This window comes from Lynx canadensis, chromosome B1 (genome assembly GCF_007474595.2).
Source record: "Lynx canadensis isolate LIC74 chromosome B1, mLynCan4.pri.v2, whole genome shotgun sequence".
In the NCBI taxonomy this organism is placed as follows: Eukaryota; Metazoa; Chordata; class Mammalia; order Carnivora; family Felidae; genus Lynx; species Lynx canadensis.
The window spans coordinates 114,120,436-114,146,794 of record NC_044306.2 but is presented as its reverse complement, the minus strand read 5'-3'; the positions used below and the strand labels follow the sequence as shown (position 1 = coordinate 114,146,794).

Genomic DNA, 26,359 nt, shown 5'->3' with positions numbered 1-26,359 from the left:
CTAACTGTGCTTGATCCTGCCAAGTTAAGATTATCTTCAGTTTCTACATTACCAGATATAATTGGTCCATTAAAGCAAACATACGTTTTTACCAGTATGTGTAGACATGTGCCTACCAGCAGGTCTGTCTGGTTTCCCTTTACTCATTTTTTAGGTCCTTGTAGTATAATTGCTTTCAAATTTGTGTTTCTGTCTGATTTCTTTTCATGTCATGTGATATAATAAATAGGACACAAGCCTGGGAAACAAGGTTGCCCGTGTCCTGGTTTCCTCACTTGATTTCACTATATGTTTATTTTATCTTGATATATTTTTTAAGGAGTGTTTTTACCATTAGATGTTCACAGAACTGTTGAAACTTGATACAGATATTGACGAAGGTGTTTATTTCTTGGTATGTACATGTGTGTTTAGTTACAAAACATACTACTAACTTTGTACTGGATTTCTGTTTGTTACCTAGTTCCTGAAGAATTTATGTATAACCCCCTAACTCGATCTTATGGAGAGCCTCATAAACGACCAGAAGTTCAGAATTCAACTGTGGAATTCATTGCTTCTTCAGATTACATGGTAACTACTCAGTGTAAATATTAGCCATAGGATATAACTGTATTGGTCATTTATAATTTTCTGTGAGGTAAATTCTTGCAAAATTTTGTATTGTCCCCAGTATTAATTTTTTACAATAATACCGAAAGTTTATACTTAACAAATAGAAAACTTTTTATAAAGGTTACTTGATGTCCTAAAAGAATGCAGTTATGTCACTAAGAAACATTAGTAAAATTTTGTGATAAGCACTTACATTTATAATTTGTTGTCATTTTGATTTGATTACTGTCATGGAATGAATATAAATATCCTTTTGCCATTTAATATTTAAGACCTTCAAACAGAAAAACTCATGTTTTTGCCAAAAACTGCAGTTTTCCGGCTCCTAAAGATATCACCATCTTACTGGTTCACCCAGTACAGATATCAAGATAAATGGATATCGACCTCACTTTAATTTTTCTCTCTCCAGTTCATCACAAAATTCTACTTGTTCTTTAATTATACTAGTCCTTTAAGATCTCATTCTTCTTTTCTATTTACAAAAATGAATTCTTAGCTAAAGTTCTCCTCTTTATCATATCTATTCATTTTAAATGCATTTATAATAACCTACATTTCTTCAGTATCCTCATTACTAATCTTTGTCGCCTGCAAAAATGTAAGGTGTTGCTAGTGGGGAAAGGTGAACAGGGACAGTTAATGTGTATTAAATTCCTGGTGTTCAACCCATGTCTCTCTTTATTTTTGTGATTTTTATGGTCCTTTGTGTCCAGTTTAGCATCTCCCCACTTAACTACTATTTCCTTGTCTGTTTCCATATATTAACTTTTACTTTTGGGCACTTTTACTCTGAACTTCTTGCCTTCTTTACAACTTACATTCCCAACTCTGTTATGGCTCCTTAGGATCTCAATCTAATTGAAGTGGTGAAGCAAGAAGTTAATCTTTAATTTTTGCCGTATGATCTTTGGTTGGCATATTAAGAAAAAAAAAAAAGATTTTATATATCCTTTTAACTTTCTATAGCAGTAATTTTTCAAGCCTACTGCAAAAAAGAAATAATAGTATAGTAAGCCATTATTTACCTATCACCAAGCTTCAACAGTTAGCAACATTTTGCTAAATACATTTCATCTAAACCCAGTCCACCCCAGTGTTCCCTCCCCTCACCCACCCTGGAGTTTATTAAATGCTGATCCCAGCATCATATCATTTAACCTATAAATACTTCAGTATATATCTCTACCAGATAATGACTTAACATACTTAGAATACCATCACAAGCACTTTCTTTACACTTAGCACTTAATACTTGTGACTTAGCCACCACCAGGTGACCCAACAGCTAGTACTAATGGCTACTACTATCAGTTGTAAGATTCTAAAAACTAAATATAAAAAACAATGTTTTTTGGAGTAGGGAAGGGATATAGAGGTTCGCATTAAATAGTAAATAAGCTTAATTTTTCTTTGGAAGATAGCTCAGTCAGCACTCTATCAGGAAGACATTTAGCTTATTTAACTATTACTGTGTAACAACTACCTTATTATGCTTAATCCATAACCAACTTTATAAGAAAAAAAGTTAAAGGAATGTCATTTTCTTTAGCACATTAGATCTTACAAAATATCGATCCTATGTGTGTATTTTTTTGTGTCATCAGTAAATACCCAGTGGTAACAGTGGTATGAAAAGAATAAACTGTACCTACTAAATAAATTACATTATTTTTATTCCTTTCAGCTTCGTCCTCCTCAACCTGCAGTTTACTTATTTGTTTTAGATGTATCTCATAATGCAGTGGAAGCTGGATATTTGACAATTTTGTGCCAGTCGTTGTTAGAAAATCTAGACAAGTAAGAAATGTTTTTACTCATAATGTGTTTGTGTGTGTACAAATATATATAAATGTGAAGTTTATTAGCAATTTATGGGGTTCGTTTTTATTACAGTTTGACTTCATTTATCTATCACTGCACAGTACTTCTTGTCCACCTCAGACCAAGGATCCTGCTACTTCAATTATTATGATTCATGACTTGCTGTCCAAATCATAAAATTCTAAATGTTTAATACTTGCTAAGGAATTTAGATCTCATCTAACTGTTCCTCTGACTTGACAGATCTGAACACTGACCAGGATATCAAGGATCCAGATGAGAGAAATCTAGCTGTAATTTTTGCCTGAGCAAGGAGTTTTTCATGAGTTTCAAATGTCCTAATGAGAAAATGAGCCAGATAAAAGGGAAGAAGGAATTGATTTTGTGCTGAATATTTCAGGAAGCCAGAAACTGAGCTCTTCATTTTGACACATTAGAAATGAGCTATATCGTGCAATTAGAAACAGGGTATAGGATATTGGCTCTAAATCCTGCCTAGTATTGGTCATGAAGGAGACCCTCAACTAGCTTCAAAAATGGACCTTCCAAATCTCTGGAAAACAAAGTAGTTTGTACATTTCTTTTTTTACTCCCCAAACCTACAGGATATATGACTTAAGGTTATTAGTAAGAGTGGCTGACACCTGCATTGGTTCTTGCCATGTGTAGAGGAGTAAGGGTGGTTATATATAAATACTTTGTCAGAAGTACTCCTGGTGATTTCAGAAGGTTCTCTCCCACCTTCCATTTAAGTCTGAGAATCCTTGCTCTGTTACCATAGTCTACATATCACTGATCTGGGCCTATGACTAGTGGATAACGTTGAGATAAAAATACCCAGAAACTTTAAATGATTTGCTTTTAGTAACTTAGAGTTTTCATAATTTCATCCTTGAGTGAAGCATTTGCCCTGTTTTTCGGCACAAGTACTTATTAATTCGGGTGTAGTTTCAGCAGTGAGTAGCAATGGAAGACTGCAAAGAAATAGTTTTAAAGCTGAAGAGTCAGCTTGCTGAAAAAGTATGAGGATATGACCCTAGAAACAGGAGCCTGTCCAGTGCATGACTATTTGTGAGTTAAATAGACCATGCCAAACCAAAAGGATAAAATTGGGAATGGCAAATTATTTAAAACATAACATACAAATATATATATACACACACATACACACACATATTTTTTTTTTATTATTATTAAGCAGAAAATAGCATTAGGAAAGTAAAAAAAGAAGATAACATGTTTTTGGAAAGGGCTATGGTTATAACTTGGAGAAAAAGCCATTTGATATGGAGCAATTGCATCTCAACTCTGAATTTTGAGCTTGGAGTAGAGTAGATAGGGAGTCTCCATTCTAATCGGTAACAAACAGCCCTAACACTCCATGACCTTAGAAATTTCAGAGGAGTAAAGAATCATCTGTAGAAACATCATAAATCTTGACCAGTATTGGTAAACTAAACACCCACATAAGTTGGTGCATTGTTTTCTGAAATTTTCTTTGACTTTGCAGACTATCTGACTGGCCTGATCAATCATGCATAACAGTAATAATGTTTCTTGTTTTTGATGTACACTGTTTTGGCATCCTGTGATATTCAAAAATATTTTAAAAGCATTGCTAAAATAATAAATTATATAACAGCATTTAACATAGTGGTACTTAAAAAATATTTTTGTAAGATGAAGCATCCATTTTATCAATTAGGAGAACCTGACGGGCAAAGAAATGGTCATTTATTCTTTTTTTTTGTCATGGCATTGACTCTTGAATACTGAGTTCTTGCAGAAAACTTTTAAAGGACTGATAATAGATAAAATGTCTTGATGTTCTTAAATGTGATTTTTATTTAAAAATTTCCACATTAAAATCTGATTTACAGGGGCGCCTGGGTGGCTCAGTCGGTTGAGCGTCCGACTTCAGCTCAGGTCATGATCTCACAGTTCATGGGTTCCAGCCCCGCATCAGGCTCTGTGCTGACCGCTTTCTCAGAGCCTGGAGCCTGCTTCAGATTCTGTGTCTCCTCCTGTCTCTGCCCCTCCCCCGCTCACGCTTTGTCTCACTGTTTCTCAAAACTAAATAAATATAAAAATAAATAAATAAATAAATAAATAAATAAATAAAATAGAATTAAAAAATAAAATCTGGTTTACATTAATTACATTGTCTTTTCTTGAAAAGTACTCATTTGTCATCTGCCCTTAAACAGTTTGAGCTACATACACTTTTTTTGTAGCATTGGAACTGAAAATATGAGTAAATGTTTAATTAAAGGAGTGTGTGCTAGAGGAAAGTTAGTAAGAAATCTTTGATTTTTTTAATCATTTTTAGTTTTGGTTTATTATTTGAACATGGTTCAGTTTTCTTGAGTATTAGCTCTAAACACGTTGGTTTCATCTGAAAATGGGATGTTTCATCTTTGCTCTTTTCTGATGTATGTTGGTTTAGAGAGGAATAACTTTCCTCTATGAAAAAGCATGTGTAATTATTCTTAGACTTTGTTTACTATTTCATTATTTTTTTTAATAAAATATGTTACTAAACACTTTGAATTTAAAATTATCATTTTTATCCTTAGGCTTCCTGGAGATTCACGAACAAGAATAGGGTTCATGACCTTCGATAGCACTATTCATTTCTACAATTTACAAGAAGGATTATCACAACCTCAAATGTTGATTGTGTCTGATATAGATGGTAAGCAGTGAATAGAAGTTTTTGTGACTATAGATTTTGGAATTGAGGCTACTGTATTTGACAATACATTCTGTCATAGTGCTGTAAGGATAATTTGGTGCACTTTGATACTTTAAAAACAGTTTCCTGGCGAGGTGCCTGGGTGGCTCAGTTGGTTGAGCGTCCAACTCTTGATTTTGGCTCAGGTCATGATTCCAGGGCTGTGGGATCCAGCCCCATATCAGGCTTTGTGCTGAGCATGGAGCCTGTTTAGATTCTTTCTCTCTCCCTCTGCCCCACTCCCCAATTCATGCTTTCTCTCTCTCTCTCTTTCTCCCTCTCCCTCTCTGTCTCCTCTCTTCTCTCTCTCCTCTCTCTCCTCTCTTCTCTCTCTCTAGATAGATATAGTTTGTTTTCTGGAACATATTTCATTCTAAGTTTTCTATGTCTGTGTGTGTACTTATATGTGCACACACATATGTATAATATATATTTAATAAAGCAGTATCATGGTTCCCATTATATATACAGCCTGTTAAAAACTAAGATTTTTAGATTTATGATATTCTTTTGACTTGATTTATCTATTGATTAAAATATATGTTTTCCCTTTAGATGTTTTTCTACCTACACCGGATAGCTTACTTGTGAATCTGTATGAAAGTAAAGAGGTGAGATTGACTTTTCTCTTAAAGTATGAAAATATTTCTGTTATTTTAACTGTTTACTAAAATCTTTAACATTTGTTTACTTAGTATATTAATATTGCATAGACAATGTAGGTAGCATACTTATTGGCCCCTCAGTTTATATCCCCTAAGATACAGTGGTATATATTATACTCCAGAATGTTTTAAAGAAGAAAATTGCCTTGCCCTCTGAGTAATTCAACTTTTAATCTTTGTTTTCCCAGCTTATAAAAGACTTATTGAATGCATTACCAAATATGTTCACCAATACAAGAGAAACACACAGTGCCCTTGGTCCTGCGCTTCAGGCTGCCTTTAAATTAATGTCTCCAACAGGTGGCCGTGTGTCTGTATTTCAGACACAGTTACCTTCCTTGGGTGCAGGACTTCTGCAGTCCAGAGAAGATCCTAATCAGAGATCAAGCACGAAGGTATTTTAGATTTGGTTTCTCTGTCATGTTTAAGATTTTGTTTTGTACCTCCATAGCCCGTGTAATTATTTGTTCGTTATTCTGCTTTTTTACTTCATTGATAGTAAAAATCTGGTGAGAAAATGTATCATTTTGCGTTCTTTGTATTACTTTCTTTGCAAGTCATAGAAATTTAAAAATAACTTACTCTAATCCTTTCATTTTACAGATGAGGAAAATAGATTAAATTTGCCAAAGGTTAAGTAACTAATGGTGAAGGTGTGACTTGATTTTCTGGCTGCAGTTCTCTTTTCTGTTATACAACTGATAATACTAAATCTGAGATATTACAATTTAACATGTTCATACTAATAAACATTTAAAAAATTTTTTTCTTTTTTTTTTCTTTTTTTTTAAATTTTTTTTTTCAACGTTTATTTATTTTTGGGACAGAGAGAGACAGAGCATGAACGGGGCAGGGTCAGAGAGAAGGAGACACAGAATCGGAAACAGGCTCCAGGCTCTGAGCCGTCAGCACAGAGCCCGACGCGGGGCTCGAACTCACGGACCGTGAGATCGTGACCTGGCTGAAGTCGGACGCTTAACCGACTGCGCCACCCAGGCGCCCCTAAAAAAAAATTTTTAATGTTTATTTTGAGAGAGACAGAGTGTCAGTGGGGAAGGGGCAGAGAGAGAGCGGGAGAAACAGAATCTGAAACAGGCTCCAGGCTCTGGCTACCAGCACAGAGCCCGATGTGGGGCTCGAACTCAGGAACGGCGAGATCATGACCTAGGCTGAAATCGGACGCTTAACCGACTGAGCCACCCAGGAGCCCCCATAAACATTTTAATTATAAAGATAATACAAACCATTGTATAACAAGAATAAACTTACTATCAAGATAATAGGATTTAGGGGTGCCTCACTGGCTTGGTTGAAGAACATGTAACTCCTGATCTTGGGGTCTTGAGTTTGAGTCCCATGTTGGGTGTAGAGATTACTTAAAATCTTTAAAAAAAAAAAAGATAATAATGTTTATATAAACATATACAAATATGCATAATCAGGCATCATACGTATATAGTATATGTTTTAACTGACTTTTTTTCATTGAAGAGTACATTGTGAGCATTTTCTGAGGTCCCAAAAATTGTCTTAATTTTTTTTTTAATGTTACTTATTTTTGAGAGAGAGAGAGAGCACAAGCAGGAGTGGTGCGGAAAGAGAGGGGGACACAGAATCCAAAGCAGGCTCCAGGCTCTGAGCTGTCAGCACAGAGTCCAACACGGGGCTCAAACTCACGAACCTTGAGATAATGACCTGAGCTGAAGTCAGAAGCTTACAACTAAGCCACCCAGGTGCCCCTGAAAATTATCTTTAAAAAATATTTTTTAGAGGCACCTGGCTGGCTCAGTCAGAAGAACATGCAACTCTTGATCTCAGGGTCGTGAGTTCAAGCCCCGCTTTGAAGGTAAAGATTACTAAAAACATAAATAAACTTTCAAAAATAAAGAATATCTTTTAGTAAATATGAAAGTACTCGATTTAATTAGTTGCCTCCTAGCTACTGAACTGTTGTTTCCAGTATTTTCTCTATTAAAGAAAAACAAAAACCAAAAACTATGAGACTGAATATTACTTGGGTTTTACATGAAGATTTGGTCAGAATATTTTAATCCCTTGTTTCAAATAATAAATGAGCTAGAATAATCATTTTTGTGCTTTGTATAAGTTTTATGTGATCTCAAGGGAATACTATTACAACTAATTGTGAGTCTGAACTAAACAGTTTTAGTAATGCCATAAACATTTAGCCACATATTTAGTTTTTCCTTAGGAAAAATTCCTAGAAGCGTAATTATTGGGTCAAACTTAAGTTATTAAAGTGTTTTACTTGCTTGGGGTTTTTCTTTCTTTCTTTCTTTCTTTCTTCTTTCTTTCTTTCTTTCTTTTCTTTCTTTCTTTCTTTCTTTCTTTCTTTCTTTCTTTCTCAACTGCATCCTTAAGGACTCTCAAATCTTCTAGCCATTATTTTTACTGTTTTTTTATTCTTCATCAATTTGCTAGAGAAAAATAGTGCCATATTTTACTTATTATAGAAACTGTATTATTAGGAAGGTTTTTTGTTTTTGTTTTAAGTAGGCTTCATGCCCAATGTGGAGACCAAAGCAAGTTTTGAACTCACAATTCTGAGATCAAGAGTTGGGCACTTAACCAACTGAGCCCCCCCAGGCATCCCAGAAACTGCATTTTTTAAGTTGCTTTTCAGAAAAAAATCTAATTTTAAAATAAATTAGGGCAAGTGTATTTTTTAAACTCATCAAGTACAGCTAGCATTCAGTTCATTGATCTATTGCAATCCATCATAGAATACTGAGGGGTTTTGAACAGAGGAAGGTGTTATGTGTTACTGAAGTCTCCAGTGCAGTTTTGTTTTATTTATCTCATTTAACTTTTAGAAATCTTCTTTATTTCCTGGGACTCAGAAGCTTAAATACCTGTTCTGATATACATATTTCTTCATGTCTGAGTAAACTCTAATATAGTAATCATACATTATAATTAAGAGGATTGAAATATTTTGTTATGCAGTGTAGCATAGGAGTTAAGAATTGGAGTCTGACTCTTGCATTTTTAACTCTTCACCAGTGCTACCTTCTCAGCTCAAGTGTCCTCATGCCAATAGGAAAAACCTTCATCAGTCTTTGATTCTGTCACATTGTCATGTAACAGTACACAGTAATGGTTAATAGCACTCACTCTGGAGCCAGAGCCAGACTTCTCAGTTTTATATTCCAGCGTCCGCCACTCAGTAAACACGTAATTGGTTGTTACTTAATCATTTTTTGCCTCAGTTTCCTCACCTGTAAAATGTAGGTAACTTCAATTTGTTTAAAACCTCTCCAACAGTCCTTTATTAGTGCTTTATAAATGTTAACAATTAGTCTTGTAGGATCTATGCCAACTACCTAGATGTTTCAAAAACTTACTTAGTTTGATAGGAGGACAAAGTATCATCTTCGTTACTGTAAAAGAGATGTAGAAATGTGTGCATAGTGCAAGGCTTCCAGCTCTTTCTTTATGGCCTGTTGATTTAGGTTGTACAGCATCTTGGCCCTGCAACGGATTTTTATAAGAAACTGGCTTTAGATTGCTCAGGGCAGCAGACTGCAGTGGATCTGTTCCTCTTAAGTTCACAGTATTCTGATCTTGCTTCTCTAGGTAAGGAGATTCCATGTTCATCTGTTTACATAAACATTTTTAACATAAACATTTTTAGCATATAGTCAAATCTAAACTCTTTAGTAAGGGTTCTCTATTTGGGGATAAAAAGCATGTGAATTAGATAGATGATATCTGTGAAAATTACCAGTAACTGTACAGCACTATACAAATCTAAAATGCTATTACTATTTGTTTTTAAAATCTAATTCCTTTGCCATTCTGCTCAACAATAAACCCTATCCAGATATTTTACAAATATTTGTGTTTTCGCAGATTTGTATTTTCTTACTTTGACAGCTTAGGCTTCTTCCTTAAGACTTAGATTTTTTTCATGATATAAAAATCTGTACTATTGTTGGGCAAGTAAGATATTCCTGGATATTATTATAGGATATCATTGTTTCTGTAGCTAATATTTTTTATATTTCTCTCTAAAGCTTGCATGTCCAAGTATTCTGCAGGGTGCATCTATTATTATCCATCTTTCCACTATACTCACAATCCTTCACAAGCAGAAAAGTTACAGAAAGACCTGAAACGGTATCTCACAAGAAAAATTGGGTTTGAAGCTGTTATGAGAATAAGGTGTACTAAAGGTATGAAATTACAAGAATCATGCTTTATGTTATGTACTTTTGTCAAAATTACTTTGACTACCTATAATGATTCTTCATCATTCAGGACTCCCTGCTTGAACCAGTCAGCTATAAGCTGTTTTAAATGTATATAGTTATTGAATAATCATTGCCTAATTTCTTAAGTAATTTGAATAAATGAGAAAAAATAATGTTTGCTTTATTAGGAAGAACCTAAGAAAAAGCCATACTGGAGGTGATTTTAGAAGGAGAATTAGAGGAGTAGGGAAGATCATAAGTGAAAATTGTTTGATGAATGATCTTTGCCTTCATAATCGTTCAGTTAGTCTTCAGTTTGCATTACCTCAGTTTTATGTGAATGTTTGCTGGAGGGATTCTCATCCCTAATTTTAATTAAAAAAAATTTTTTTTTAATGTTTATTTTTGAAAGAGAGAGAGACAGAGCATAAGCCGGGGAGGAGCAGAGAAAGAGGGAGACACAGAATTCAAAGAAGGCTCCAGGCTCTAAGCTGTCAGCACAGAGCCCAACGTGGGGCTCAAACCCACAGACTGTGAGATCATGACCTGAGCAAAAGTCAGACCCTAAACAGACTGAGCCACCCGGGCGCCCTCCTCCCCCCCCCAATTTTAATTCTTAAATGAGTTATATAGTAACCGTCATTAGTTTCATTTTGTATATTAGATGTTTGTCTGACTTCAAATCATGTATGAGAAAATACAAGATTAGTTATCAATACAAGTTAAATGTATACTGTCTCTTTTATATAACATGCATTGTTTGTTGGTTTTGAATTGGTATTTTAGAACCTCTACTAACACCCTAATCCTAACCCTTTTGATTTAGAATCATAGGGGCACCTGAATGGCTCAGTCAGTTAAGCATCTGACTCTTGATCTCGGAGTCTTGAGTTCAGGCCCCATATTGGGCTCCATGCCTCCAGCATGGAGGCTACTAAAAAAAAAAATTCAAAATCAGAGACAGTTTTTACTTTAAAAAGTAGCTTTAGCCTGAGGTAAAGATACTTCTGTCGCTTTATCTTTTATAACAAGTTTTCTCTTCCTTAGGTCTTTCAATGCACACTTTTCACGGAAACTTCTTTGTCCGTTCCACTGATTTGTTATCCCTTGCCAACATCAATCCTGATGCTGGATTTGCAGTACAGCTGTCAATCGAAGAAAATTTGACAGATACTTCCTTAGTGTGCTTTCAGACAGCTTTATTATATACATCAAGCAAAGGTAATGTTAATAGATATGAAATATAATCAGCCGTAATTTCCCCCTCCTTTTACATGCTGGTGGAAATGGGGAGAAGGAATGAATGTACAGTGGGAGATAAATGGAATCTGCATTAGTGAATCAAATATATGTTCTGTTTTTTTTTTTTTTTAACTCATTTTGAATCTTTAGTATCATTTTGTTGTTGTTGTTGTTTTTGTTTTGTTTTGTTTTATTAAGGGAGAGAGCGAGCACACAAGCAGGGGAGAAAATTCCAAGCAGGCTCCACGCTCAGTGCAGAGCCCGATGCAGGGCTTAATCCCACAACCCTGGGATCATGACCTGAGCCTAAATCAAGAGTCAGACACTCAACCAACTGAGCCACCCAGGTGCCCTTTTAATATCTAATATCTAATATTTTTGACTCGTGGAAGTCATGGATTCTCAGTATCATATGTGTCTGGTAAACTCATGCTAAATCCAGCTATGTCATCCTTAGCATTATTTTTTGCCCCATAAAATAAATAAATCTGTATATCATGTAAGACCCATGTTAGTTACTTGACAGGTTTTCCGACATTTTACTATGCTGTATATAATTTACGATGATTGATATTAAACTGAAAACCAGGAGGCACCTGGGTGGCTCAGTTGGTTGAATGTCCAACTCTTGATTTCCACTCAGGTCATGATCCCAGGGTCGTGGGATCAAGCCCCGTGTCAGGCTCTGCACTGAGTGTGGAGCCTGCCTAAAATTCTCTGTATCTCTACCTCTGTCCCCCTCCACAGCTTGTGCGCGCGCGCTCTCTCTCTCTCTCTCTCTCTGTCAAAAAATTAAAAATAATAAAAAATTTAAAAATAAAAGCCAGAACCTAATGTTCAACTGTATACAAAATATATATCACAATCTATAAATATGGAGAGTGTTTGATTTTCTTTAAAACCCATTACGTGTAAAACTTTGTGTTTACATTTCAGAATCCTGTTGGTTTAATTCAGTCAGATAGTAACCTGAATACTGTTTTGACCTGTCTGCTTTATTTCTGTCTTGGTCTAGTGTGTTTTGACATTATTTCATCATTTCCTATAGGCGAACGGAGAATTAGAGTGCACACGCTCTGTTTGCCAGTAGTGAGTTCACTAGCAGATGTGTATGCGGGAGTGGACGTACAGGCTGCCATCTGCCTTCTGGCAAACATGGGTGAGTAAGAACGTGGACGACTTGGATTCTTCTGTCCTAAAAGCTGAAACCTGGACGTTTTTTACCCTAGAAATTACTTACTTAGAAAGTGTATATGTTTTACATCTTCACTTACAGAAGTGTGAATTGGACTGTTCTTATATTTCTTATTAACTCTTTAGTTTAAAACTTCCTGGGGGATTCATAATCACTAAAAACTGGTAACAACCCAAATGTCCTTCAGTTGATGAATGTTTGAACAGACTATGGTGTATCCATACCATTAACTGTAACTCAGTGATAAAAAGAAATGAATTGTTGATACGTGAATAGACATGGATGACTCTCAAAGGCATCATGCTAAATGGAAGGGAGCTAGCTTCAAAAGGAGACAGCTGTAGACATACTCATATGACATTCTAGAAAAGGGAAAATTCCAGGGGTGAAAAACAGATCAGTGATTATCAGGGTTAAGGATAGTGGGAAGATTTTACTACAAGGGGCCAGCACCACTGGATATTTTTGGGGTAATGGAACTGTGGTGTATTTTGATTGTGATATTGATTACATAGCTGTGCGTTTGACATATAATCACCATAGAATTATACCCAAAAGAATAAATATTATTATATGTAAGTTTTAAAAAAAAAAGTCTTTTGGGGAATTAATATAATACTGGGAGTGTTGTTTTTAATGAATTTTCCTTTTTGACATGAAATGAATCTTATTTTTCATGTAGTCCTAGAGAAAAGTAGTCATTATTATCCATTTTGGGAAAAATTATAATACCATATACTAAAGTATCCCAGTATTTTATTATTTTATCTGTATTTCAAATTCAGTATGTTATAACTGATTGTTTTTCAATATAATTTTTTTTATTCAGTATAATTTTTATTTTTAATACTTGGGCATACCTATAAGCTATCTCTAGTTTAATAAAATATGTGCTTGGAAGAAAATAACTTTCACACTGATACCTGGCTCTTCAGTGTCTGCATGAGAAGCTATGTTCAGTTGCCCTCTTTTTTTTTTGTTGACCTGGAAATGCTTTAATAAAGAAAATTTTAGAGGATCACAAGGTATGACTCAGATAGCAGAACCCAGCATTGTTTATGCAAAAAAAAAAAAAATGATACTTTATACATGTGACTTCTACTGGAGAAATGAAAACATCCCTAGAGCTTTCTTGCTCAGATGTAAATGGATGGTACACATTCCCTAATATCAATAGAAGTTAAGCATTTTTAGATGTATAGAGACTAAAACCAAAAGGTCCGAAACAATCTAGATTTGTTCTGATTGACAGAATTGTTCACATTTACCTCACAAAAAATGTGTCATGAGTAGACACTTACAAAATGAAGGAGCAGGTGAAATGTATTTTTCTATCCTGAAAACAGTGTTTGTTGCTTTCTTAAGAAATGCATATAAATTTTATCTCTCGTAGCATTCATTGGAATCTAATGGTGAAATACATTTTCATTTTGATTGCTTTATAGCTGTTGATCGATCCATCTCCTCAAGCCTATCAGATGCAAGAGATGCCTTAGTGAATGCTGTCGTGGATTCCTTATCTGCATACGGCTCAACGGTCTCAAATTTACAGCACTCTGCCCTGATAGCACCCAGCTCCCTCAAGCTGTTTCCTCTCTATGTTTTGGCCCTTCTTAAACAGGTAGCTCTCTATCTACACTGTTACATTTCATAAAGATGAAGAAATGAAATCCAGGTTTTCTGCGGTTTTTCATATTTAGACAGTTTTGCAGCTTAGCACTGGAAAATTTTTGAAAAACAGAAGATCAGTGGAAAATGAAAGCATATAAAAACAGGATGTTTGAAACCATATGCTCTCTTTAATATGTGGAAGCAACAAGGGGCACCTGGGTGGCTCAGTTGGTTAAGCGTCCAACTTTGGCTCGGGTCATGATCTCGCAGTTCGGGAGTTCAAGCCCCGCATCAGGCTCTGTGCTGACAGCTCGGATCCTGGAGCCTACTTCGGATTCTGTATCTCCCTCTCTCTCTGCCTTTCCCTGGCTCATTCTCGCTCTTGTTGTCTCTCTCTCTCTCTCTCTCTCTCTCTCTCTCTCTCTCTCTCAAAAATAAATAAACATTAAAAAAAATAATATGTGGGAGCAACTTAAAGAATGGTATGCTTTTATAGCACACTCTTAGTATGTATGTGCTTCTGGAACAAGACTCTAAGGAAAGGATATACTGTCCATCGAACATCTTTCCAAGTCTCAAGCACTATAATAACTGTTATATATGCATCATCTTATTTAATCCTTACCACACCCTAGAGAGGTAAGCATTTTTTTTGTTTTTATTATGATAATAGTATAGCTTTGAGAAGCTAATAACTTGCTCACCTATCTACCTGTTCAGTGTCAGAGCTGAGAATTTAATCCAGGTCTGTTTTGAAGGCCATGCTTTTTCCATGACTGTGATGGTATATATATTTGTTTTAATGTTTGTCTATATTTGTTTTATTTGAAAATATGTATTTTTTTCCTCGTAGAAAGCATTTAGAACTGGTACAAGCACACGCCTGGATGATCGTGTATATGCCATGTGTCAGATAAAGTGTCAGCCACTTGTTCATCTAATGAAAATGATTCATCCCAACTTATACAGGATAGACAGATTGACAGATGAGGTAGGATTTTTTAAATATATTTGAGCGTCTTGATTCTACAGCTAGGCTGCTAATGTAAGGTGCTAACAATTTTTTACATCTGCTCTTTCCCTATAGTGGTAATATAGTAAATGACGACACTAGCTGTAGAGTTGGTTGAACAGTAGGACTATTAGATACTGTCTATGGTCATGGAGTTTTCAAAAATAACGGGAAGTAATTCAGCTTATGGGTTTGGTTATATTTATTACAAAGTAAATTGTAGAGTGGACATTTCCATTTGTATTTGGTAGATACTGACTGTTCCTGATGTGATCAGAAGGCAATTTTTGGTTTTGTTTTTAATTCCAGTATAATTAATGTATAGTATAATGTTATGTATAAGGTTCAGGTGTACAATATAGTGGATCAACAATTCTGTACGTTACTCACTGCTCATCATGATAAATGTACCCTTAATCTCCTTCACCTGTTTCCTGCATCTCCCCCCACCTTCCCTCTGGAAACCACCAGTTTGTTCTCCATAGTTAATAGTCTATTTTTTGTTTGTTCCTTTTTTTCTTCATATTTTCTTAAATTCCACATATGAGTGAAATCATGGGGTATTTGTCTTTCTCTGACTGACTTACTTCATTTAGCATGATACCATCTAGATCCACCCATGTTATTGCAACTGACAAGATTTCATTCTTTTTTATGACTAATATTCCATTATTTATATATACCACTTCTTTATCCATCCATCTGTTGATGGATACTTGGGTTGCTTCCATACTTTGGCTATTTTAAATAAATAAACATAGAGATGCTTGTATCCTTTTGAATTAGTGCTTTTGTATTCTTTGGGGAAATACCCAGTAGTGGAATTACTGGATAATATGGTAATTCTATTTTTACCTTTTTGAGGAACCTCCATACTGTTTTCCACAATGGCTGTACCAGTTTTCATTCCCACCGATAGTGTATGAGGGTTCCTTTTTCTCCACATCCTCGCCAACACTTACTTCTTGAGTTGTTGATTTTGGTCATCTGACATGTGTGAGGTGATATTTCATTGTGGTTTCGATTTGCATTTCCCTGATGGTGAGTGATGTTGAACATCTTTTCATGTGTCTGTTAGCCATATTGGGTGTCTTTGGTGAAATGTCTTTTCATGTCTTGCCCATTTTTTAATTGGATTATTTGGGTTTTTGTTCTTTAAGTTCTTTGTGTATTTTAGATCTAACTCCTTATTGGATATGTCATTTGTAAATATCTTCTCCCATTCAATAGGATGTCTTTTGTTTTGTTGATTGTTTCCTTTGCTGTGTAGAAGCTTTTTATTTTGACATGGTCCCAACAGTTTATTTTTGCTTTCATTTCCTTTGCCTTAGGAAACCTATCTGAAAAAATGTTGCTGTGGCTGATGTCCAAGAAATTGCTGTCTGACATGCCCTCTTCTAAGATTTTTATGGTTTCAGATCTCAGATTTAGGTCTTTAATCCGAGTTTATTTTTGTGTATGGTGTAAGACAGTGGTCCTGTTTCATTCTTTTGCATGTAGCTGTCTAGTTTTCTCAACACCATTTGTTAAAGAGACTGTCTTTACCATTGCATATTCTTGTCTCCTTTGTCAAAGGTTAATTGACCAAATAATCACGAGTTTATTTCTAGGCTCTCTATTCCGTTCCATTGATCTATGTGTCTGTTTTTGTGCCAGTGCCATACTGTTTTGATTACTATAGTTTTATAGTATAACTTGAAATCTGGGATTGTGATATCTCCAGTTTTGTTCTTTTTTTTCAAGATTGCTTTGACTATTCAGGGTCTTTTGTGGTTCTATATGCATTTTAAGATTGTTTTAGTTCTGTGAAAAATACTGTTGCTATTTTGATAGGGATTGCATTAAATCTGTAGATTGCTTTGGGTGGTATGGACATTTTAACAATACTTGTTTTCTAAATCCATGAGCATGGAATATCTTTCCATTTGTTTGTGTCATCTTCAATTTCTTTCATCAGTGTTTTATTGTTTTCCAAGTACAAGTCTTTCACCTCCTTGGTTAAGTTTGTTCCTAGGTATTTTATTATTTTGGGTGCAATTGTAAATGGGATTGTTTTCTTAATTTCTCTTTTTGCTACTTCATTATTAGTATATAGAAATGCAGTGGATTTCTGTATATTGATTTTGTGTCCTGTGACCTTTCTGAATTCATTTATCATTTCTAGTAGTTTTTTGGTGGATTCTTTAGGGTTTTCTGTATATTGCATCATGTCATCTGCATAATGAAAGTTTGACTTCTTCCTTACCAATTTGGATGCCTTTCATTTTCGTTGCCATCTGATTGCTGTGGCTGGATCTTCCAATACTGTGTTGATGAAAGTGCTGAGAGTGGACATCCTTGTCTTGTTCCTGATCTTAGGGGATGGAAAGAGCTTTCAGTTTTTCACCATTAAGTATGATGTTAGCTTGGGGTTTTCATATATAGCTTTTATTATGTTGAGGTGTGGTTCCCCCTGATACAAGTGCAATTTTTATTATATTATAAACCAAATCTGGTATCCAATAGTTATTTTTAATATGCAAATTTATAGTGTCTTTTCTTTCTTGTGTTAAAACTCTACTCGTTGGAATCTTCTTTATTTTGTTACTAGAAAAATGTAAAAAAGTAGCTTGCTTTGCAGCAGATTTAATAGTCATACTTTTAATGTGTCCAGATCCCAGAAGGGAAGGAAATGGACAGATCATTTTACATATTCATGTTTTTTATCTTTGTAATTTGAATATATCTGAGTGTCTTGATTCTATAGCCAGGGTGGTAATGTATTATCAATAATTTTTTTGCAACTTAGAAAATTCTCAAGTGTCATTTTTTAGTATTTCATAAAACACTGGTAGTAGCCTTTACCTTCCAGACTGTGATGATAGTTATATAAGTTCCTTCACGTTTCATCTCTTTTTTTTTTTTTTTTTTCAGGGTGCGATACATGTTAATGACAGGGTCGTACCTCAACCACCTCTTCAAAAATTGTCTGCAGAAAAACTGACAAGAGAAGGTGCTTTCCTTATGGACTGTGGCTCTGTAAGCACCCTCTACTGATGATGTTTAACACTGTTCTGGCTGGCAAAAGCAGAAACACTTACAGAGGCCAGCTCTGTTATCGTAGGTCAGGCAGTGAAAGGTGGGATTAGGAACTGAGAAGCAATAAATTGGTACCTGGCACGAGCAATCAATTTATTTTAGACTTTTCTAGTCAGATACCATTTTATTATTATGGATTATTTATTGTCATGGGTTATGTGTACTTGATAAAGAGAAGTAAAGAGATAAATTCTGTCTAGCATCTAGAATCATTAAATTCAAAAGGACCTCAAGAGTCTTAGCAGTTTCAACTTCTCCCCATTGTCTGAGCCATTAGTGATTAGGAGTTCAGGAGAAGTCACTGGGCCAGATGGTGGTGAAGGGTGTCAGAATGATCAAGATAGCTTCATAAACGATACCTTATGAGCAGGAAAGGAGGGGTGAGGGAGAGCCCTTAGTTAAAATACACAGATAGTAATTGAAATAGTGGATAGGAAATACAGTGAGTCAGTTATCCTGGCTAAAGCACTATCTCCCTATTGGGGGAAAAAAGTAAGGAAGATGGTGAAATAAAATAATATTTTATGGAAAGTCTTGAAATTTAAGCAAAGAAGACACGAACCACTCTAGATTCTTGAATATGGATTCCAAATGTACCAATTATGAGTTTCCTTTTACTTTTATGTTTGTTCCTAATTTAAGATGGTATACTTTACCTCTTTTATGCTTCACGATTTTGAGAAAATTAGTTATAATAGGTTTCTGAGTACAGAGCTTTAATATGTTGTTGGGTTTTTTTTGTTTTAGGTTTTTTACATTTGGATTGGAAAAAGCTGTGACAATAATTTCATAGAGGATGTGCTTGGGTATCCTAATTTTGCATCAATACCACAGAAAATGGTCAGTGGGCTCTACACTTTTAACTTTTTGTATGCTTGTTTGTTTAAAATGTTCAGTGAGATCAAATTCACATACAATTCACCATTTTAATTATCATAAAGTCAACTCATTAGCTTTTAGTATATTTACAGTGGTGTACAACAGTCACCAGCACCTTAATTTCAGAGCATTCCCATTACCCCAAAAGGAAACCTATATTCCAAATTCTCCCCTCCTGCTTTCCCCTAGCAACCCCAATCTACATTCTGTCTCTGCAGATGTGCCTGTTCTGGACATTCCATATAAATGGAATCACATAAGATGTGGCCTTCTGTGTTTCGTCTCTTTTCATTTCTCATAATATTTTCAAAGTTCATCCCCATTGTAGCACATATGAGTACTACTTCATTCTTTTTTTTAGTTTATGTGCTGCGGAAGGAAGCACAAGTACTTCATGCTTTTTTATGACTAAATAATAATTGTGTAGTTATGCTACATTTTTAAATCCAGTCATTCATTCATGGACATTAGCGTTGTTTTCCTTTTGGAGTTACTGTGAGTAGTGCTACTGTGAACAATTTATGTACAAGTGTGTGTGTAAACATATGTTTTCAGTTCTCTTGTGCATACCTAGGAATGTGCATACCTAGGAATAAAATTGCTGGGTCATATGATAAACCCTATGTCTGATTTTTTGAGGAACTGCCAAATTGTTTTCCAACAACTTTAACTTCTAAGTTTTTTTTGCTGATAATAAACATAATTTTTTTCAGTGGGCCTTTTCTGGATGTGTATTAACCCATACCAAAGAAATATGATTCTGAAAATAGTTCTCTATTTTATTAACGAAAAGGCCTACTTTAAAGTCAACGTAATTTTTATCACATTCTGGTATTGTTTGATTGATTGATTGATTTGATTTTGACACATTAATTCCAGAGTTCGTTTCTAAAACTCAACAAATGAAGGTAATAAGGAAAAGTTTAAGAAGAGGGAATAATGTCAGCAGAGGGGAAAAGCATATGAAGAATAAGTTGTTGTTGTTGTTTATTTATTCATTTTGAGAGACAGAACAGGCAGGGGAGGAGCAGAGGAGAGAGAGAATCCCAAGCAGGCTCTGCACTGTCCGCTCTGAGCCTGACGTGAGGCTCAAACTCACAAACCACAAGGTCATGACCTGAGCCGAAATCAAGAGTTGGACACTTAACCTACTGAGCCACTCAGGCATTCCTAGAAAATAAGTTCTAAATAAAATAGTAAACTTTCTTCCAAAGCTGTAGTTATTTAAGCACTGTGATAGTGGCACAATAAATATATCAGGGGCACAAAATAGAAATGGATGTAATTCATGACAAATAGAAGGTGGTAAAGATTGCATTTAAAGAAAAAAATACTAGAAAAATAATCTTTATTGTATTAAAATGGGTAGGGCCTTTGTAAGTCCATGATGGAAAAGATTAATAAATCTGAGAGCATTAAAAAAAAACATTTCCATGTGGTAAAATAAATACAATAAAATCAGAAGGTTATCTCTAACTCAGGACAGAAAAGGGGCTAATTTCTCCAGTATTAAAAGTTTTCTTACAAATCTTTAAGAAAAAGACACCCCAGTCCCCTCAGAAAAAAAGGAAAGGAAAAATGGGCAAAAGATTTGAATAGGCAATTTATAGGAGGGAAAATCTAGTAGTAGCCATGTGAAACAATGTTCAGCTTCAATCATAGTTAAAAACAATAACAGTAAATAAAGTTTTCTATTTAAATATTTTCTATTTAAATTTTTACTCTATACTTTGAGTTATTTAGTTTACTATTAATTTGGCTTTGGAAAAAACTTCATCATATAACATATATATAACTTACATATATAAATATATTTATTAAATTTATAAAATATACTTATGAAAACATATAAGAATAGACTTTTTAGGTCTTTTAAAAATAATCTCGCACATAGTTTTAAATATGCATACACTGTTCTTTAGAATTCCTTGTCCTTAAATTTTCTTTTAAGTTTTATTTTAATTCCTATTTAATTCCTCCCTAATCCCCATCACCTATTTAACCCAACCCCACCTCCCTTCTGGTAATCATCAGTTCTCTAGAGTTAAGAGTCTGTTTCTTGGTTGGTCTCTCTCTCTCTTTTTTTTTTTTTCCCTTACCTTGTTTATTTTGTTTCTTAAATTCCACATATGAGTGAAATCTTAATAGTATTTGTCTTTTTCTGACTGGCTTATTTCACTTAGTTTATACTCTAGCTCCATCCATGTTGTTGCAGATGGTGAGATTTCATTCTTTTTTATGGCTGAATTTTATATATATATATATATATATATATATATATATATATATATATGTATGTATGTATGTATATATAAACACCACTTTATTCAGTCAATGAATACTTGGGCTGCTTCAATATCTTGGCTATTGTGAATAATGCTGTTATAAACATAGGAATGCTTGTATCCCTTTAAATTAGTGTTTTTGTACTCTTTGAGTAAATGGGTAGTGTCACTACTGGACCATAGGGTAGTTCTATTTTTAACTCTATGAGGAACCACCACACTGTTCTCCACAGAGAGTGCACCAGTTTGCATTCCCACCAACAGTGCAGGAGGGTTGGCATCCTTGCCAACACCTGTTGTTTCTTGTGTTGTTTATTTTAGCCATTCTGACAGGTGTTCTCATTGTAGTTTTAATTTGCATTTCCCTGATGGTGATGATGAACTCTTTTTGTGTGTCTTGTTGGCCATCTGGATGTCCCCTTGCCCTTAAATTTTAAGGACTAAAGGAAACATACAGTTCTCTGAGGATGACTGTTAGTAGAAGAGGATGTAACAGGGGCGCCTGGGTGCCTCAGTCGATTGAGTGTCTGACTTCAGCTCAGGTCATGATCTCACAGTCTGTGAGTTTGAGTCCCGTGTCAGGCTCTGTGCTGACAGCTCAGAGCCTGGACCCTGCTTCGGATTCTGTGTCTCCCTCTCTGTCTGCCCCTACCCTGCTCATGCTCTGTCTCTCACTGTCTCAAAAATAAATAAAAACATTAAAAAAAAAAAAAAAAAGGATGTAACATACAACTGTTGAGCAGATTTGGAAATCAGCAATAGCCCCCTTCAAATGCATGTTTCCTTTAGATGAAACATAAAAGTACAACACAATACCAGTGGCATATTAATCATGGTTTATGTTTTATCGACTTAGAAAAAATATAATATGCAGGTAAAATACCAGTGATATATACTTACCATCAAACATGTTTTATTATCTTATCCAAAAGAATATAAACAGGTTTGTGAATAATTTCAATTTCACTCGTTTGGTTGCTGCTTTATGGCTGAGGATAGAGTACTGGTGGTTGGTGGTAGGGGGAACGAATCATGATTTAGTTCTAATATTGCTGAAGTGTGTGAGAAAGGGAAATAATTTCCTAACTATGTTACTTTTACCAGACACATCTTCCAGAGCTAGATACACTTTCATCAGAAAGAGCGAGATCCTTTATCACTTGGCTTAGAGACAACAGACCATTAAGCCCAATTCTTCATGTGGTAAAGTAAGTACTTCTGTAACTCAATTATGAAATTGCCATATCCTGTGCAATCTGTGTGAAATTGCTTGTCTGCAAAGCAGACTTTAAATAATATTATGAAAATGTATTCTAGTAGAAGAATGCTGTTAATTGATAAATATCCCTTACGTTCTGTTTTCCTAAAGTCCCCATGTATTGATTTTTTTTTAATGTATAATTATTCTTTTTAATAATGTGCATCTCTAGATAAATACCCTTTTTTCTTTTTCAGAGATGAGAGTCCTGCCAAAACAGAATTTTTTCAACATTTGATTGAAGACCGAACAGAAGCTGCATTCTCTTACTATGAATTTTTGCTTCACATTCAGCAGCAGATTTGTAAGTGAAGTGAAGTTAAATTGAGTAAGAAGCAAAAGATCCGTAGCCTGAGTAAAGCATACTCTGTCAGAGAAGCACGCAGGCTGTTTGAAATGAAGGCATTTGTTGTCACAAGACACAGTGCACCCCGAGGCTTTGGCAGAAGGTAAAGGGGAAGAAAGAACTTGACAGATTTTCTTCAGCCTGAATTAGTGGTCATGACGATGCTGTTTCACCAAGTATATTTTGAGTTGGTTTCTACACATTTTCAGTAGTGCAGCAGTACAGTGCCCTGTTCATTGCAAGCTGGCAAATTTATGTAGCTATGTGGAATGGTATGTCCTAATGTCAAGTTAGGTAAATCCCTTTTTCCTATACTTAATATAACATTTCTGGACTTGAAACTCTGACAAGAGATGCCAAAAGGCAGTGGTACCGTGTTACTTGTTTATATGAATTACTTTTTAACAAGGAATGATTTGTATTCATTAAATGAATTCAATATTTTCCCTGTAAAAACAATAGCATTTCAGTACATGAACTATAGAAAAATATATATAATGTACATAAATGTTACATTTGTAAAGAAAATGTAAAAATGTAACTACAAAATATGAATTGCTTAAACTGTGCTGCATCGTTGGATGACAACTCTTTTGTCACAGTTAGAGAATGAGGTTGACTAATGCATATGATGAATTGAGTCCACAAAAGAAATACAAAACTCTTTGTAATTCTGTTAAATCTTTTATGTGGATTTATTTATGATCAGCCTACTAATTAAAAATATTTTGCTTGACAATATTTGGTGTCTTTTTGTGTGTGGGGAGGGTTGTTGGTGTTACTTTTACATATAGGATATGTTGAATTTACTACTTGAATTTAGTAATATCTGTGAATCAATACGTTTTTATTACTTTGTGGACATTACCAAGTACTTACTCTGTTTGTATTCTAAAAGCCAATGTTACTTTCAAAATACATACAAGTATTGACTAGGAATAACTTAATTTGTCTTTCTCAGTTAAATTAGGCATTTTTTTCCTATACATTCATAGCAAGAAAATTTTCATGACATAGTGACTATCCTATTTGTTAAGATTACCATCTTGAATTTTGAGAGTCATTTTATTCTAATGAAAAAAATCTCTCATTTACTAACAGGTTATTTACTATAAAAACTATTAATGATCTATTAGATCATTGAACGGAATTTTATAACTATAAAAGTCCCATCAATTAACTTCAGAAGGAAGAAGGAACTTGGTGTGTTTAGTGGGTGATTTTTTACTGGTTATGTATTTGGTGGCTCTATTTTCTTTAGATAAAAATAAACGTATTCTTCTCACATTCCTTGATGCAAATGAGAAGTTAAATGACTCACTCTAAATGACTTCACTAATTAATGACAGAGCTAATAGTAAAAACCAAATGTTCTCCCCTCCCACCACCTACTCCCATCCCAACCTCACCCCCAAGACTGTACTTGTCTCTGTACCATGATGCCTCCAGCAAGGGTGAATCTTATTGAACTTTAGGAAAAACTACAGTATTCTAAGGGCAACTAAATATTGTAATTTTATAACAAAAACTATCTTGTTTCTACTTTGAGAAAGAAAAAATCATTTGGATATTTTGTTACTCATTCAGGAGGTAATTTTAAGCACTTAATACTTGTCAGACTTTGTTCCAGGCATAAAACAAACAAAATCCCCACTTTCACAGAGCTTACAGGCTAGGGTAATGGTGTGGAGGACTGAGAAAAAGACAATGTATTTATATGTCAGGTGTAATGAATGCTACAAAACAAAATAAAGCTGGATAAGGGAATCAAGAATGCTATTTTTGGTAGTAACTAGGGAAGGCCCTTCTGGAAAATGACAGCTGAGCAGAGACCTAAACCCACACAGGTGTCTGGAAGAAGAGCCAACCAAGCGGTAAGTGAATATGGAAAGTACCTTTGGATTGCACTTGTTTTCTCTGTAAAAGAAGCAGCAGAGTTACCAGCTGAGAAAGGGGGAAAGTAGGAGAGGCTTCAAGAAATAGTTGCTTAGGGGAGTGAGAGGTTAAATTGACCAGTGGCATGTAGTAGGATTGTCAAGCAGCACTTAGGACGTTGGGGTGTGAGTCTTGAACATAAAGTGGAACCATTGAGCTCAGCAGTGCCTCTTGCCTCTGGCCACATCCAGCTGCTTCGTGGAGGGTTGGACTTAAGCAGGATTGGTATGAGGAGGAACGGAGGAGCAAGGGAATTGAGGACGCATGCAAGGGAGACATTCATTTAAAGGAAAGGTGCACATGAGGCACCTGGGTGGCTCACTCGGTTGAGTGACTTCAGCTCAGGTCATGGATTTGAGCCCTGCATCAGGCTGTGTGCTGTCAGCTCGGAGCCTGGAGCCTGCTTCAGAATCTGTGTCTCCCTCTCTGCACCTCCCCCGCTCTCGCTCCGTCTCTGTCTCCCTCAAAAATAAATAAACATTTAAAAATTTTTAAAAAGAGTATGGACACCAGATGGAATGAGCTGGAAACATAGGAAGTGATAGTCAGGATATGGAATGCTTGAAATTGAGATTTGGGGAAGTTTAGATTTTGGTGATGACAAGATCTAGGGTCTGTCTGTGGGAGCGGATGATTGAGGTGGTGTAAAAGATCACAGGAGATGAAGAGGTCAGAACTTAGAACCCAAGGTTTTTAGATGGGTCATTTATTCGACTGTTAAAATTTCCAAGGAAAATGACAAGAAATAGTCATAGAGAGATGGGGACTGTAAAAAAGGGAGCAGGGAATATGCTGCGGTGTGATGGCATGAGCTCAGAGGACCTGGGGGAGTCAAGGAGAAAGGATAATCTGGATGTCCACAATGAGGAGCTGAGGGGTGCCTACCTAGGGTTTGAGATAAAAAACAGACACCTCTTGAAAGGTTTGCAAAGGAAGTTGTGCCCTCAGAAGACAGCCACGTTCGTTAGAATGTGTAGGGACTGACATCAAATGGAATGTAGACATGATGAGTTAATCCTCATGTGAGATGGAGAATCTCCTTGCCTCCAGGGGGGACGAGTCTCTGGCCACTTGTTTTGTGAAGCAGGGACTGACGAGAGGGACAGACATGCTTACTAGGAATTCTGTGAGCCCCTTTTTAATTAATTGAAGCTGTCATTAAGTCAGAGGTTCTTAGTGTGTGTAGTGGGAACGGAAAGAGAATTTCCTGGGAGACCTTTTTTGATATACATCTCTTCTGCTTCAAATCATATTCACCATCTGGTAAGGGGTTGACCAGAGAGATGTATTTTAAAAGAGTATCCCAGGTAATGTGAAAAACTTCCTAATCCCCTGCTAGAACCACTGCTGAATAGGAACATACAATTTGATTTATAGAGCTGCTGTTTACATGCTACTTTTAAGGAATACTTCTATAGAACAAATCAAGTATAGTTCACAAATCAGTGGAAAAAGAATTATATTTT

General features: G+C 35.3%; 1 protein-coding gene across 1 annotated transcript in view; it reads left to right on the top strand.

The window, feature by feature from the left end:
- Positions 1-23,699, top strand: part of SEC24B (SEC24 homolog B, COPII coat complex component) — a 100,169-nt gene extending 76,470 nt beyond the window's left edge. The window contains 15 exon segments of the mRNA XM_030313279.1: positions 464-573; positions 2,303-2,415; positions 5,016-5,134; positions 5,729-5,784; positions 6,027-6,233; positions 9,312-9,435; positions 9,876-10,034; positions 11,100-11,273; positions 12,343-12,453; positions 13,935-14,110; positions 14,954-15,091; positions 18,026-18,130; positions 18,938-19,030; positions 22,459-22,562; positions 22,810-23,699. Of these exon segments, the coding sequence (XP_030169139.1) occupies positions 464-573; positions 2,303-2,415; positions 5,016-5,134; positions 5,729-5,784; positions 6,027-6,233; positions 9,312-9,435; positions 9,876-10,034; positions 11,100-11,273; positions 12,343-12,453; positions 13,935-14,110; positions 14,954-15,091; positions 18,026-18,130; positions 18,938-19,030; positions 22,459-22,562; positions 22,810-22,924 (1,904 nt within the window). The 3' untranslated portion in view covers positions 22,925-23,699.
- The last annotated feature ends 2,660 nt before the right edge of the window (positions 23,700-26,359 follow it).